The sequence below is a fragment of the Micropterus salmoides genome, unplaced genomic scaffold (genome assembly GCF_014851395.1).
Source record: "Micropterus salmoides isolate LMB-PRFRI ecotype aquatic unplaced genomic scaffold, ASM1485139v1 Ms_hic_scaffold_12, whole genome shotgun sequence".
Taxonomy (NCBI): Eukaryota; Metazoa; Chordata; class Actinopteri; order Centrarchiformes; family Centrarchidae; genus Micropterus; species Micropterus salmoides.
Genome location: NW_024040263.1, coordinates 8,855,420 through 8,869,536, shown reverse-complemented (window position 1 = coordinate 8,869,536; position 14,117 = coordinate 8,855,420). Strand labels below are relative to the sequence as shown.

The window sequence follows — 14,117 nt, the reverse complement described above, 5'->3', positions numbered from 1 at the left end:
AGCACAATTATTTGCTAGTCCGTAGGCTGTAACTATGGCCAGCCCCAACCACACAGATCATTACAAAATTGCTGCTAAGAAAAGAACAGTCTGACAACTTTTGAGTCCAGGGATTAACCAGAGTTCTGCCATGAGTTGCAAAAACTATGGTCAGACTGAAAGTAAGGATCAACAGTATCTGAATCACACTGAGAGACATTTACTTGTTCCAAACTGCAAACCTTAGTCCACTGAAATCACGGTTGTGTAGAGAGCTACGACATGTTAAACCAAGGACCAAGCATTTCACTGTCACCATCTTTAATGTACCTTTTTTTGGGATTAGTTCTTCAGATGCACTTATTAACCATTTAACATCAAATAGAACTCGAGGCACCTATTCTCTCTACAAATCCCAGAACAGACAATACAAAACAAATGTACAAAACTCACAACAGATCATCTTAGGTAGTAAACAGTATGGAGAAAAGAAAAAAAAGGAAATATGCACCTGAAACTTAAAATCTTGTGAATACTGCAATTTCTTTTTGTATCTGCTCCCCTAAGACAACAGTTCAAAATCAGCAGCTCCACATTATGAGGCGGCAAGCCCCGAGCCACTTTACGCTTTAGTAAGACTGGAAACAGGTGAAATAGAAGGCACCATCATGCTCTTATCAAGTCCAGAAAGAAATGACTATACACAAAGGGGGAAAAAAAATAAAAATACATACAGTAAACTATGATTTTTGCTGTACATTTATTATGTTACTCTGTACTTAAGACATGAAGGGAGGGAAGAGGGAGGAAGGTGTCGTCCATCCCAGTTTCACGGTCTAGCTGGCAGGGAAAAACAATTAAAAAAACAAACTTGAATTTTAAAAAAAACCACCAAAAAAAACAAACAGAGCGAGCAGCCATCATTACCACCACTCTTCTATTGTTCAACTTTGTTTCTTGTTTATCCTTTGTCCCCCCACTCATTTGGTGAAAGTCCAGGATTTTTTTTATATTTGATTTATAAAGGAGGAAAAATATAATGTAGATTTGCTTGTCACCTTGTCCATCCAGCAGTAATTGAAGCGTAGTTTTGGGTCAAAAGTGTGAAAAGTACATTGGTCACAGCAGACAGGCTGTAAGCGAGGCCTGCCCCGGTAAGTCGTATCGCTTTGAGACAAAACAGGTCTCTCCAGCTGCGTTCCGAGCATGGATGTCAATGTAATACGACAAAAGTACCCATTAGTGCATATTGATGAGTGCATTATGCAATTTTGAAGCAGTGGTCTCTCAAAAGGAAAAAAGTAAAAGGCAAGCTTTTCCCCTGGAACTGCATAAATTTTGCACCTCACTCTTTTCCAACAGTAACGGGCAGAAAACTACCATATAAAATGTGCAATAGAGGGATTTCGTGAAGCAGCGCCCCAGTTAAGTCAAGGCATATAATCTCTTTTCCAAATGATGGGCTGTATTGTCGTAGTTAAAAGTCTTATCAGTCCCTCCTAATGTGGCAGATCACTCCTGGTTGGTTTGCCTTTTTTCCACAAATTTACAAATTAAAGTTTGTGAATTCTTGAGTTACCCGAAAAGGATGCTCAGCTCACAACTAATAAGCGAAATTTTTTGTTTGCTTATTCTGTTTTGTCTATTTCACAAACAAACGGTTGACAGGCTGTGTCACATTCCAAAGCAAAGAGGGAACAAAAATAAAATAAAAAATAAACAAAAAAATAACAAATATTTACGTTTATACATGAAGATTTCTTTTCGTTAACGAGAACGGTTGAAGATGAAGAACACGGGACTACTTCCACGCTGCAGGTGGTGCTCTTCTCAGCGGCGCTGGGTCGTAAAGCGACTCTCTCCCTGACCACCAGAGCCTCGTCCAGAGCCCATGCCAGGTTTGGGGGCCATGCCGCCTCGAGGTGGTGGTCCCCTCCCGTCACGTTCGCGCATCATTCCACTTCCCACAATGCCTCGCGAACCCCCAGGGCCTCGGTCGTTGCGCCTCATGTCCCGACGCTCGTCTCCTCCACCACGAGTCTCCCGTTCACGCACCGCCCTCGTCTTCTTCTCCTCCACATTCAGACGCACCTCGCCTCGAAACATAATGGGCTGCAGTGAAAAAAAGTAAAGTCAGCACAGGATAAACCAGGACTGAGTATTTCCCTGTCTATTTCACAACCCACATCATTCACTGGTTTGCACACAAGTTTGTTCATCTGTCCCAGACGCTGTGTAAGCACTGCCACACTGGCCTGACCTGATGAGCTCAGTGTCCCTGCCAGGGAAACAATTTAATCTCTTAGGCTGAGCTCAGACCGACATTTAGACCTGAGTGAGAAACACAGCCCCCCTCATTCATTTGAAGTCAAATACATGCAAGCGCGCATTCCTGGTGGATTACTTTGTAACGACAGCAGAGCATTTCTCCTGCTTACCTCACAATTGTTGTGATGAAAGACACAATTACAGTGCTGTGTTAACTTTCCAGAGTTATAAAATCCAGTCTCAAGAGTATTTGAATTATTGTGCACTATTTTTGCTTTTCCAAACTCACGGATCCATTTACACAAACTGGGCTTAGAGTCTTATCAGTCTCTCCTAATGTTGCAGACCACTCCTGGTTGGTTTGCCTTTTTCTCCCACAAAGGAAAAGGATGCTCAGCTCACAACTAATTAGCAAAATATTTTGTTTGCTTGTTTTGTTAAAGCAGTATAAACTGCTGTGTGGTTCATGTTTTGTCTCACCTGTTGTAACAGCTCCTTGTTTTGTTGGTTGCTTTTTTTAAATTCAATGTTATAATTGGTCTGAACACAGTCATAGATTTCTGTTTACAAGCTCGATTTGTTAGTGCCGTGAAAATGGAAAAACAAACATACAGTGGCTTTATGCATTTCATACTTTATAGGGGTTTCCTCCTACTGTGTCAGATTCAGGGTGAGAATAACTAAATGTAGAAATGTGTGTCACCAAACCACCACCGAAAGAATGAAAGTGGGTAATGAAATGTCAATACATGCCCCTTCTACCTTGGCCCCCAAGATTCTTTGCACAGGATCAGAGTCGTCAAAGACCACAAATCCAAAGTTGGGCAGCTTCCCACCAACGCCCTTGGTGTTGATCCGCAGCTCCACAACATTTCCATATGCTGCAAGAACAAATGTGTAATTGAACTAATATTTAAAATCACCCTCAAACACATTTTACAGGACATGCAAGTGTATCTACAATGGGTTGCTTTTTTTGAAAACGTACTCATGAAGAAGTCCTTAAGCTCGCTCTCGTCAATGTCATGCGGGAGGTTGCCAACAAAAAGCTGGTGGCTGTCTGGGTACCGAACAATCCGCCTGCTGTCAATGTCCCCAGATTCAGCATCTACCCTGCCACCTGCAGGTCAGAACAACAGGCAAACTTATGAGTTATCTGCTTCAAGTAAAATTCCTGGCATCAAGTGAAACATATGCCACGTGTAAGACTGAATAACAGTCTCATACAGAATATCATGAAACAGGATTATAGATCACTTTAGATGTGACCTAAACGGTCATGTTTACCTTTGTTAACAAAACTCAAGTGTGGTTTCCCCGTTTGTGACTCCGAAGATGCAACACCATCTGATTGTGACAGAGACATGCAAGACTTAAGAATAAGCCAAATGAAAGGCTTGAAAGTGATAAACCCTTTTTCTGGCCAAGGAGTGTTACTATAGGTATTACCAGGTCTGGGACCCCGCTGAGTGAAGGGCGGTCTGTCGCGTGTGCGCTGGTCTCTGGGTCGTAGAGGTGCGGTCTGTGTCTCAGGCTTGGCTTCAACTCTGGGCTGTTAAGGGGAAGATTGTCACACACAAAAAAGACTCAATGAACCACACATCCTTTTCATCATTGCTTTAACACGTTTCTCCAGAGAATGAGTTTAAGTCACCCAGCGTGATCTGGTAATATGTTTTAGTCCCAAGCACAGGTGGGTAGAGTAACCAAAATCTGTACTTACTTAAAAGTAACATTCCTGTGCAAATAAAAGTACTCAAGTAGAAGTAAAAGTGGTCATAAAAATAACTACTTGATTAAGAGCACAAAAGTATATACTGAAACAATTACTTGAGAAGCGAGGAACTTAAATAATAAAAAAAAAAAAAAAATGTGAAAACACACTTGTTTAAAGTCTTTTATTTGATGTGGCTGTGACTAAAGTTATTCAGCTTCCTATGGTTAAGGTAGAAATGCAAAAATACATTTGTATTTATTTGTGATGAAATGACAAGTCACCTCCTCATTAGATAACCTGCCACATAGACACAATATTCCCAGTTTGTAGCTCTAAAGTGTGACCACAAAATACTACATTAATATTATAGTCTGTTAAGTACACCGATAAGTAAAGATTGTTTAAAAATATACATTCTTTGTTGTTGTCGTCTCCTATAATAAAGTTATGATTTAGTAAATAAGTAACATTAGCAGATAATGCAGGGAAATTTCATAATGTACTGCCTATTAAATACAGGCGTGTTGTCTTCTTCACTTTTACCTGAGGCAGATCATCTGTGGTTGAAACATATTAGTCACATCCGTATAAAAAGTGTTTTGTCTTCGTGTGTGCATGATTTGGTCTCTTCAATAGGCCACACCAATGAGCATGACTAGTTAAATGCACACTGCTCTACACAGTTAGCTTGAATATTTAGGCTATATTATGGCAGAAAGCAGGAGTCATTTTGAAGCATGATATACTGTGTAGCTATTTACTATTAAACTCAGCTCATTTCTGTGATGTAATGTTCCTGACTTTACAACCGGAGACCGCTGCACTCACAAATAGTGCTAGCAGCTAATATTTACAGATGAAAATTTAGTGCACCGTGCAGCCAGCCTGGTCTCATCCCACGGCGTCTAAGAATACACGTTGGTATTGGACGCCCTGGGATAAGAAACTAAATTTTCATCTGTAAATATTAGCTGCTTGCGCCATTTGTTGTAGCTTCATTACATTAATTCATTTAGCTGACGCTTTTAACCAAAGCGTGTTTCTCTCTCTCTCTCGCACCTCTGGAGCAACTAGGGGTTAAGTGCGTCTTATCCACTGCTCCATCACCACCCCTTGCTTCAGCCATCATTCTGCTCTGAACAGAGTCATGTGAAGGTGTGACTGCGATCGGATAAATAAGCATTAGCAGACTTGGGACCAGCTGACCACCAACCTCTTAACAGATCATGAATGCATAAAATAAATAAGTAACAAAATAGTGCGATGAACCTATCCAAATGTAACAGAGTAACAGTAAGGATTTTTCTCTAACAGTAAAAGTATACACATTAACACTACTCTGACAAGTAAATTTGACTCAAATTGTACAAAACAGTAAGTACGTGTAACGGAGTAAATGTAACTCGTTCCTACCCACCTCTGGTCTTAAGTCACTTTGCAGCAATGCTTTGGGTAATTAAAACAGAACTTCCTCTTTCTGAGCACATTTTTGTCCCCTTTACTCATTTTATTTTACTGTGAGGACATTAATTTTATTGCATATTTTCAAGATAGTTACATGGCAATATAAAATTACATATACCGTGATAGAGGACTTCAATAATATCACTTATGTCTATAGAGACTTCATGAGCCATGTTTACATAGCCATGGCTAGACAAAACTGATGTTTAAATCCATTTTTAAAAAGTCTGAGGAAGTCTTGAAATGACGACACTTAATGGAATACAGTACATTGGCTACACGTTTTTATAAAGTCTTTGTAGTCTTTAAGCGATAAAGACACAATCAACACCCCATTTCAGAAAACTCACCTCTGCTGGTAAATTTCTACAGTGAATTTCCTTTATTTATGGCTTTTGGGACTCTAACCCTCATAGTACTAAGTACTGCACAATAGAAGAGGCACTGCACAAAATGAACCAGCACTCCGTTCTGTCAGAAGGTGCACCTCATACAAACTTCAACTAAAAATCTAATGCTGCCGTTTATCCATGGTCTAATCTTTAATGCATGTTTGAAATAAACATTGTGGTAGACTCCTGTACAGAGACCCATTTCTGTGCTGTGGCAGTTCATTTTATTAGAAAAATGTTTTGATATTCTGCAAATTTCGTGTCCACTGGTAGTTGGTTACCTGTGTGCCTGGAGCTTTAACAACATGGGGTGAGATTCCAGAGGAGGCGACTGTGCCGGTAGGAGGCAGGTTTTTACTGGTCACAGAGGCCCACGAGGACGTCTGTGAGGGATGCAGTAGGGCATTGTTAGGGCTGCAACAATAACCACTCAACGCCACTACAATATTCGTAATATTACCTTTAGGCAGAATCGTATAACATGCTATTGGACTGTGTATCACAAAATTATTTTGATAATAATATAAACTCTTCCTGTGTGGGAGGAAATCTCACTCAAGTTGCTTAACATCCATGACAAACACAGCTTTTTTAAACTACGTAGCATCGCTGATACATCAAACAAGACCTTACGTTTAATTAGAGTCATTTTGGCACTTCAGTTTGCATACACAAAGATTCAGTGAGTAGTATGGCCCCTGACGCCACAATTAGCACGTACATGCAGATTTTTCTTAAATGCTGGTAAACCCGCTTTAATAGGCCATCAACTCTTTTCCCATTGCCAGTAGATGAGTCTGCCGTTTCTGTTTCTGATGTGTCATGTTCAATGTCACAAATGAATCATTAAACAGTAGAAAGCAGAATGGTGGCCAGTGGCAATGTTACAGTGGTTGATGTGTGTAGCCCATAAACTGTACAAATAAGGTGTAGCCACAGTGTTTCTGGTTAACGGCACCATGCTGGGCAGGTGAGTGGGGTGTTCATGGTGCTTGTGCGCTTGTTTTGAAAGACGCCACAGTGCAGATATAAAGTCACACAGCTGACGGACTGTTAGCTTAGCATGATAATACTACATAAAGTTGCGCCGGAAAAGGAGCAGAAAGTTTTAGTGTCCACCCACGTGTTATGTTTCTATTACTGCCAATCGGAGCCAATAAAAGCCCGTATCTACTGCAGAGTGATTTGACCCAGGAATTAATGCAGATAGTACCCGTTCCCACTGAAGACAAAAACTAGATGTTAGAGCGCGTTACTCTGGTTTTTGTCCAGTGTGAAAGGGGCTATAGAGAGACAGCCTTACCTTGGGAGGCTCCTGGGTGTTAGGTGGGGACTCCACAGGGACCGGTGAAGGTGCTTTCTCCTCCATCTCTTCAAGAACCTTCTCATCTGCTTCAGGCTTTATCTCCTCTACTTTGGGCTCTGGTTCAGGCTCTGGCTCGGGTTCTGGAGCTGGCTCCTCCATGGGCTCCTCTACTCCATTACTACAGAGCACAAATCAGCATGCTGTCACATCCGCAAAAGTTTAAATGCAAAATGCTGGAGCTAAAGGTAAATAATACATTTTGAAGGGAAACACTATAAATAAAGATGGGTCACAAATTAAGGGTTAAACCCTGCATGAAGTATTAGTCTTAGTTCAGACAAGCTAAAGTGTCTCTTCCCAAGTCTGTGGAGCTCTATCGGAGGGATGGACACCATCCCTCCAATAGAGCACCTGAAGTCAGAGGGACGTCCCAAAGTAATTCTTCACATTTTTGTGAATGCTGGCACCGAGTGCCATAAACAAATAACCACAAAATAACGTTGGTTAAACACAGCTTATGGGGAAGCGATTTGCTCATCCTCCCAAAGTCTGGGTGAAGCCACTAACCAGCTGTAGATGGGGATTGTTAGGATTATTCTCTTTATCTAAATCTTATCTGGCTGGTTGTTTTTTTTATTACTTAAGAACTGGGATTTTTAAATAAAAAAAACAACAACAAAAAAAACAAACAAAAAAACCAAATTGATTTATATTTTAAATATATCAAACTGGAGCGGCGCGGTGGACCAGTGGATAGCACTGTGGCCTCAAACGGTTGCTCCGGTGTGTGACTGGTGACCTGTCTAGGGTCTTTCGTCCGATGCTGCTGGGATTGGCTCCAGACCCTGTACGCAGGATAAGCGGTTGACGATGGATGGATATAACCAACAACAGAGCAGCAACAATAAAGTTACAAAAATCACAACATTCACTCAATATCTCCCTGGAAACAAATCTAAAAAGTCAGAAAATAAATCACATTCCTGACATCAAAATACTGAGTGGCGTCTAGAAAAAAAAACTTCTATACTTTCTGTATCGGTCCTTCCTCCTGTCCTTGCTGATGTGATGCCTGCAGGTACTGCCGTCTTAGCCAGTAGATGCGTTTAGAAGGATTTGCCAAATTTTAAGAATCATGGCAAACTAGTTGTCGTCAACTCAAGTCACTTCACTTGATCACTGTCTCCAATGCGGCCTATCTTTGTTAGGCACTGTGCCTGAATGCTAAATGTCACCTCATTTGCAAGAGACCTGAGAACAGCAGACAAAAGCAAAAAAACAAAGATGGCCAGACATGACACTGTCCAGAGACAGTCCCAGACGTCACTAAATAGATTTGAAGATGAAAGTTTATAATATATCATTTGGTCTTATGGCGATGGAGGCGGACACCTTGTCTCACATGTTGGAAATCACAGATCATCGGCAGGTGTGAAATTGGGTTGAGATCTGGTTACCATAAAGGCCATAGCATTTTATTCACGTCATTTTCATACTCACCAACTACGGATGAGGATCGTTAATTTTTATTGATACCCTTATTGAGACTGCTTAACGATCCGATTCTTTATCGATACTTTATTATTTAGTGATGGTTATTTGGTAAGACCAGACCCAACGGGCATGAGGTAGGCCTGCAGGGTATGAGGAAAATATTCACAATGTGCAATAATGTATTGTGCGAAAATATAGAGAGATGATAAAGTATTGTCTTTTTACTTGCAAAGATTTTATTGCACGTACTTACAGTAACGAGCGTAGCTGTCATCAACTAACGTTACAGTAGTTTGGAGCTAACTTAACCCTCACCGTATTGCACCGCGACGGGGCAGCCTCTCGCTCTACTGCCGCTGTGTGTGTGTGTGTGTGTGTGTGTGTGGAACCGACAGAGAGCAGGCAGAAACTGTAGCCTGAGGATTTTCTTATCCAGTGTGTTTCAAATTAAATCAGATTTGACGCTCGAGACATAACGTTACATCATAGGACCCGCAAGTCTTGATAGCAGTATCGATAAGCTTGAACCTTATTGATTTTTAGGTTTTGAGAAATTTTGGAACCGGGTCTCGATCCCCATCCCTATCACCAACCCATTCAGCCAGCCCTGGTGCATGGAAGCATCAGCATTTGATATGTTTCTCAACTCTTTTGTTCAGGTTTTTCCCTTTAATTTGTGCCCCCTCTGTATTATTGAGGTTATGATAAAAGTTTAAGCATACGCGACAGGGTGAGGTTCGTAATAGGTGGTGCTGTTGGGGCTTTCTTGAAGTGGCTCAGGGGATTGCTGCCTCTCCTCTGGCTCCTCTTCAACGTCCTCCTCTGATTCTAAGAGAGAGAAATAAACAAATAGAAAAGTTATTTCCAGCAACACCATCACATTTAACCACTAAACCACCAACAAAAACTGCAGGAAATATTTGTTACCATCTTACCCTCATCTAGCTCCGCTTCAGAGTCTCCGAAAACCTCATCCTCGTAGCGGAAGATGTCATTGTGAACGTAGAACTTGTTTGCCACCGAACCCTGAGGAAATGCAAACAGAAAGAAAATCCACACACATTTCAGTGTTCAAGAGTGTCCAATTTAAAAATACAATCCATGCACATATTAAATTGAAGGACCATGTTATTCATTTTGGGCACACTGGTGCACTTTCAAATTTTGAGTATATTCATTACACCAACAGCAACTCATCTCCTGTTATTAGCTCAATTTGAGCCACTAAAAACATCCAAAATTATAATTTACAGTTAGTAGTCAAGCCATAAATTGCACTAAATAATTATTCATCACCGTTGTTATTAGTTAAACATAAAACCTGTTAATAGTACAGAAAAGTAGAGGTACTCACCTCTGGAGCAAGCACAAATGTTTGCATAAACTTCCTCATGGGCTGACCATTGTTGGACAGTTCTCCGAGGACTTGCACCACCACTCCATCACTCAGTGTGGCATGGGCATCCACATGCCTGATCTTTGTGTGGCATTCACTAAACTGCAGGGACATGACCTTCTTGTGGATTTCCTAAGAGATGCAAGTGGATAAATAAAAATAAATGGAGAAAAAAAATTTGTCAAAATCAAGTCCAACATCTTGTAATTAAAAAGATATTTTCCTGAGGCAATTTGTCTGCCATTTTGCATTTAACCAATTATGACCACAAGTTCGGGTTACTTTTGACTGGATCCTTCCAGTCCCAACACAAAATACAGCATACCATTGTCTTCAAAAGCAATCTTGGATTTTCACTATATTTTTGTTGCCATTTTACAAAACTTTGTTCAAAATATGATCTTTTCATATTGAATGTTTGGGGGGGGGGGGGGGGCAACATATATGACAAATCATTCTATACAATGTGACAATCAGGTCAGCATCGCTTTCTCCTACATTTCATTAAAACTTATTTCATCACCACTGTGAAAGATCTTGTACCTGACACCTGATACACAGTATTTTCAATGTGAATTTTCGTTAATGGTCCATAGAACATACCGCCTGCCCGTACACTGCTTCCGCCAGCTTCCCACTTGGGTCAAGTCCTCCATGAACATAGGAAGAATTCCTCCCATAGAACCTAATGGCAAAACGATATGACAGTTAAGAATATTACAAAGACCTACAGCTTTAGTGTCTACCACATCACATTTCAGTAATTACCTGTGCAGGAAATCTGGTGCCTTGTTTAAGAGTGTGTAATACTGCCTCACAAACTCCCGCCCTACAAGCAGGGGACTTGGCTTCTCCATCACCATTTCTTTGGTAAACAATATTAAGTGCTGAAACAGAAAATAAACACGAATTTATTTATAATAATGCTATCTAGAAGTAGGAGTTTCTGAACACACACTCAGTTGGCAAGTGTACAGCTAGTAGGTAAACTACAGAATAATGCAGTCTAATACTACAGTCCTGCAATACACCTACATGAAAGTTATTGAGTTTTTATTTTATTAAATTTAGTTTTTGTTCAAATTATTTAGATATAACTTTATGTTCCTTTAAAGGCTGTAGTTTATGGTTCTGGTGAATTGTATTGAGTTATACCGGGAGGTGTTACTAAGATTTTATGACTTGTGTACTGTGGTGCTGGTGATTCAATTCACCAGCACCACAAACTAACTATAAGCTCAAAATGTACTTTAAAAGTACACCTTTCCAAACAGTTATTTTTGTATTGGAATACATTAGTTCAAGGTAGGCAATGAATAGACAACTGATTGTAAGAGAGAGAGCATTGAAAAATTAAGCTTGGTCAGTTGGACAGCTAACATTACATGAATTGTTTAAGTCAGGCTATTTCAAGGAAGTCTATATTAGTACACATAACCGTGTATTGTGTCTCAGGTAAACAACATTGATGCGTTTGAGCTTCAAGTACAGGAAGTACAAAAAGTGAATTAAGACGTTTCACTTTCTTTGTCTCATTAGGTGAATGTTTACCTGACCCACATCAATCCCATGGTAGACCCAAGACAGCTGACTGTTTGGCTAGCTGGCTAACACACTAGCTACCATTCAACTGCGCCATCACGTTCATCCAATGAGACAAAGAGGGAAACCGGCTGTGGATAAAAAGGGAAGCGACTGATGCAGGTGTTCAAGTTAGGCAGCGGAGAAAACCAACTTTAACGTTACTACAATTAAATTATTCTTTTCAAAGTATACATAAAGTACATGTGTTACACACACCTGTACATCGCATTTAAGTTAGATAAGTGGCCTACTGTAGGAGTTGGGCCTTTCCTGTCCATGCTAACAACATTTTCCCCATGTCTCACATTTGTCGCATATTTTTTAGCCATGCAACGTTACAGATTAATAATGTACATCATATGTGGCTGTTCTAAAAATCTCAGAAGCACTGTGCGCCAACACTGTCAGCAAAGCCAACGTTATCTATTCTGTATAACAACTGAAGGAATATTAACTCTAAACTGCCGGCCTCTTCGCTGTCATCTTCAATGGCTAACACTAGCCCGGCAAACGGAAAAGCAACGCCAAGCTTGCGACACTGTAGTTAGCTAACATTAGCTCTAGCTAACTTGTGGCGTCGTCGTTTTTCCTTCAGCCGGTGGTCACTTTTGCAACATGCTTGAGGAACACATTTCATGAAAGACATTGCCGTTTCCCTCAACACAGAAAAGCGGACAACTGTAAAGATGTTGCTTTGTTGTACTTTCACACAAAAATCGCACGCTGATCGTAAAAGGGGAAAGCCGTCAAGCTGACATGACGTTGATAGCCGTTGTAAAGTAACGTTATGTGCAAGGTTCCGAAAACTGACTAACGTTTGACCAGCTACGTTATTAATTTATAATTAATTGGCTCATAATCGGTACAACCCGTTCGAAGTGCAACGCTTACTCAAACTTTAAAATAAATCGTTCCCACATACACTATTAACCATTAGCAATTTAACAAGTTGAGTGCTATGCTAGCTCAAAGAAAACAAAGGAAGGTAAATTTGACATGTTTGGCTGATTGCATACTTCTTAACCAGATAACTTAAGTGGGCTATTTATAGAGTAGCGACACGCATAGTTCGCAACTTTACATCTGTCTATCGAGTAGTCGTTGTTTCGACTAGACAATGCAGCTAACACTTAACATTAGCTGGTACTGTTAGCTTGTCAGTCGTCTCATAGCTGATTTAGCTTGGAGGATGGCTAACTTACCTTATGAAAGACCTATCTATGTAGACAGAATTATTTGTAATAAATTACTACGAGTATCCGGCTATAAACTGTTATGATATATCCCAAGTGTAACTTATAGTGTGTTACTTCCCACGCTTCACTATCTAACAGTTTATGATCTCTGCTGTACCAGAGATTGAAGATTTAAAGTGATAGGTTCTATTTATTGTTTTACCCCTGCAGTCTGGGGCAGGGAACCCCCATCACAAAGATTCAGCCAATGGACTGTTTACACTAGGCAACATAAATTATGACGCCAAACAAATAACCCCGCCCCCCAAACTTTCTACTAATAGTATCCCAAAACCGTTCTTATTGTACCACTACACTTGACTTGATTGTAGTAGTATTATAGTAGTATTGATTATCACATGTTGTCAGCAGGGATTGTAGCCAATTGTGTGGTCGAAATGTGAGAGGTGACAAAAAAAAATACAAATAAATAGTTTGCAACCATATATTCATTCTTTTGTCCTTTTTTGTTTTGCCTTTTCAGCGCGTCCCTATTTCTCTAAACTGTTTCTGTAAAGTATAAAATTAAGTGATTTCTCAAGTAAAGATATATGAACATAATTAGCTCATATGCTAAGAAGTATTGCGATTAAACCCGATAACTAACAAGAAACTGTAGTAGTGAAATTGAGGTAATTGTAAAACAGTGTCTCTTACATTGTTTGTCCTCAAGTATGTTTTTCAACTGCAAAATGACTCTGTAGCTACATAGGCGGTTGCCTAGGGCGCAAAATGTAGCGAGTGGAGTATAGGGCAGGTAGAATTAAAAGATGTTTGATGAAGATGAATTCTCATCAAATGACATTAGTCTCTTAATATTAGCCTGCTCTTTTGTTCGACATGTCAGAGAACACAGATGTGGGAGAGATTCTGAATGTGCAGCATGTTTTGAACATGGACAGAAAACCTGCTAAAACACAGGATTTATTAAAGTCCAGGAATTTATAACTATAATTTATTTGAGGTGAAAAGCTGCCACATGCACATCCCCATGCAAAAGACACAAAAGAGGAGGGAAGACTGAATCATGCCTGCATGTGCACTGACTCAGCAGGGATTTTATGAAATTAGAAAAGTTGATCTACAGGAGAAATATAGGCTACTTAAAAGCAATAGCTACAGGATGCCTGAAAGCCTTACTGCATTATATTCTAAACATGCTGCCCGAATTTTTTATTCCCCTTTACATAAATTAAAACTTTTACACCATAAATTGAGTCAGAAAAAGCAGAAATTTTCACCAGAACGCAGGAAATGAAGTCCTCAATGCTTAAAATATTCT

The 14,117-nt window shown here is 40.1% G+C and overlaps 1 protein-coding gene across 6 annotated transcripts; it reads right to left on the bottom strand.

The window, feature by feature from the left end:
- Nucleotides 1–283: 283 nt before the first annotated feature.
- Nucleotides 284–12,971, bottom strand: g3bp2 (GTPase activating protein (SH3 domain) binding protein 2). Of its 6 annotated transcripts, none has more exons than XM_038713183.1 (13): nt 12,803–12,970; nt 10,785–10,903; nt 10,620–10,701; nt 9,975–10,148; nt 9,556–9,646; nt 9,343–9,448; nt 7,124–7,304; nt 6,102–6,203; nt 3,697–3,799; nt 3,535–3,594; nt 3,236–3,367; nt 3,001–3,128; nt 284–2,091 (listed from the first exon to the last, which is right to left on the bottom strand). In XM_038713183.1, exons 2-13 carry the CDS (start codon nt 10,877–10,879, stop codon nt 1,810–1,812), a joined length of 1,536 nt encoding a protein of 511 aa, XP_038569111.1. In that variant the 5' UTR covers nt 10,880–10,903; nt 12,803–12,970; the 3' UTR covers nt 284–1,809. The 6 variants fall into 6 exon arrangements, with proteins under 6 accessions (XP_038569111.1, XP_038569112.1, XP_038569113.1 ...); XM_038713184.1 differs by having other exon boundaries at nt 3,010–3,128; XM_038713185.1 differs by lacking the exon at nt 3,535–3,594 and having other exon boundaries at nt 12,803–12,971.
- Nucleotides 12,972–14,117: the final 1,146 nt, after the last annotated feature.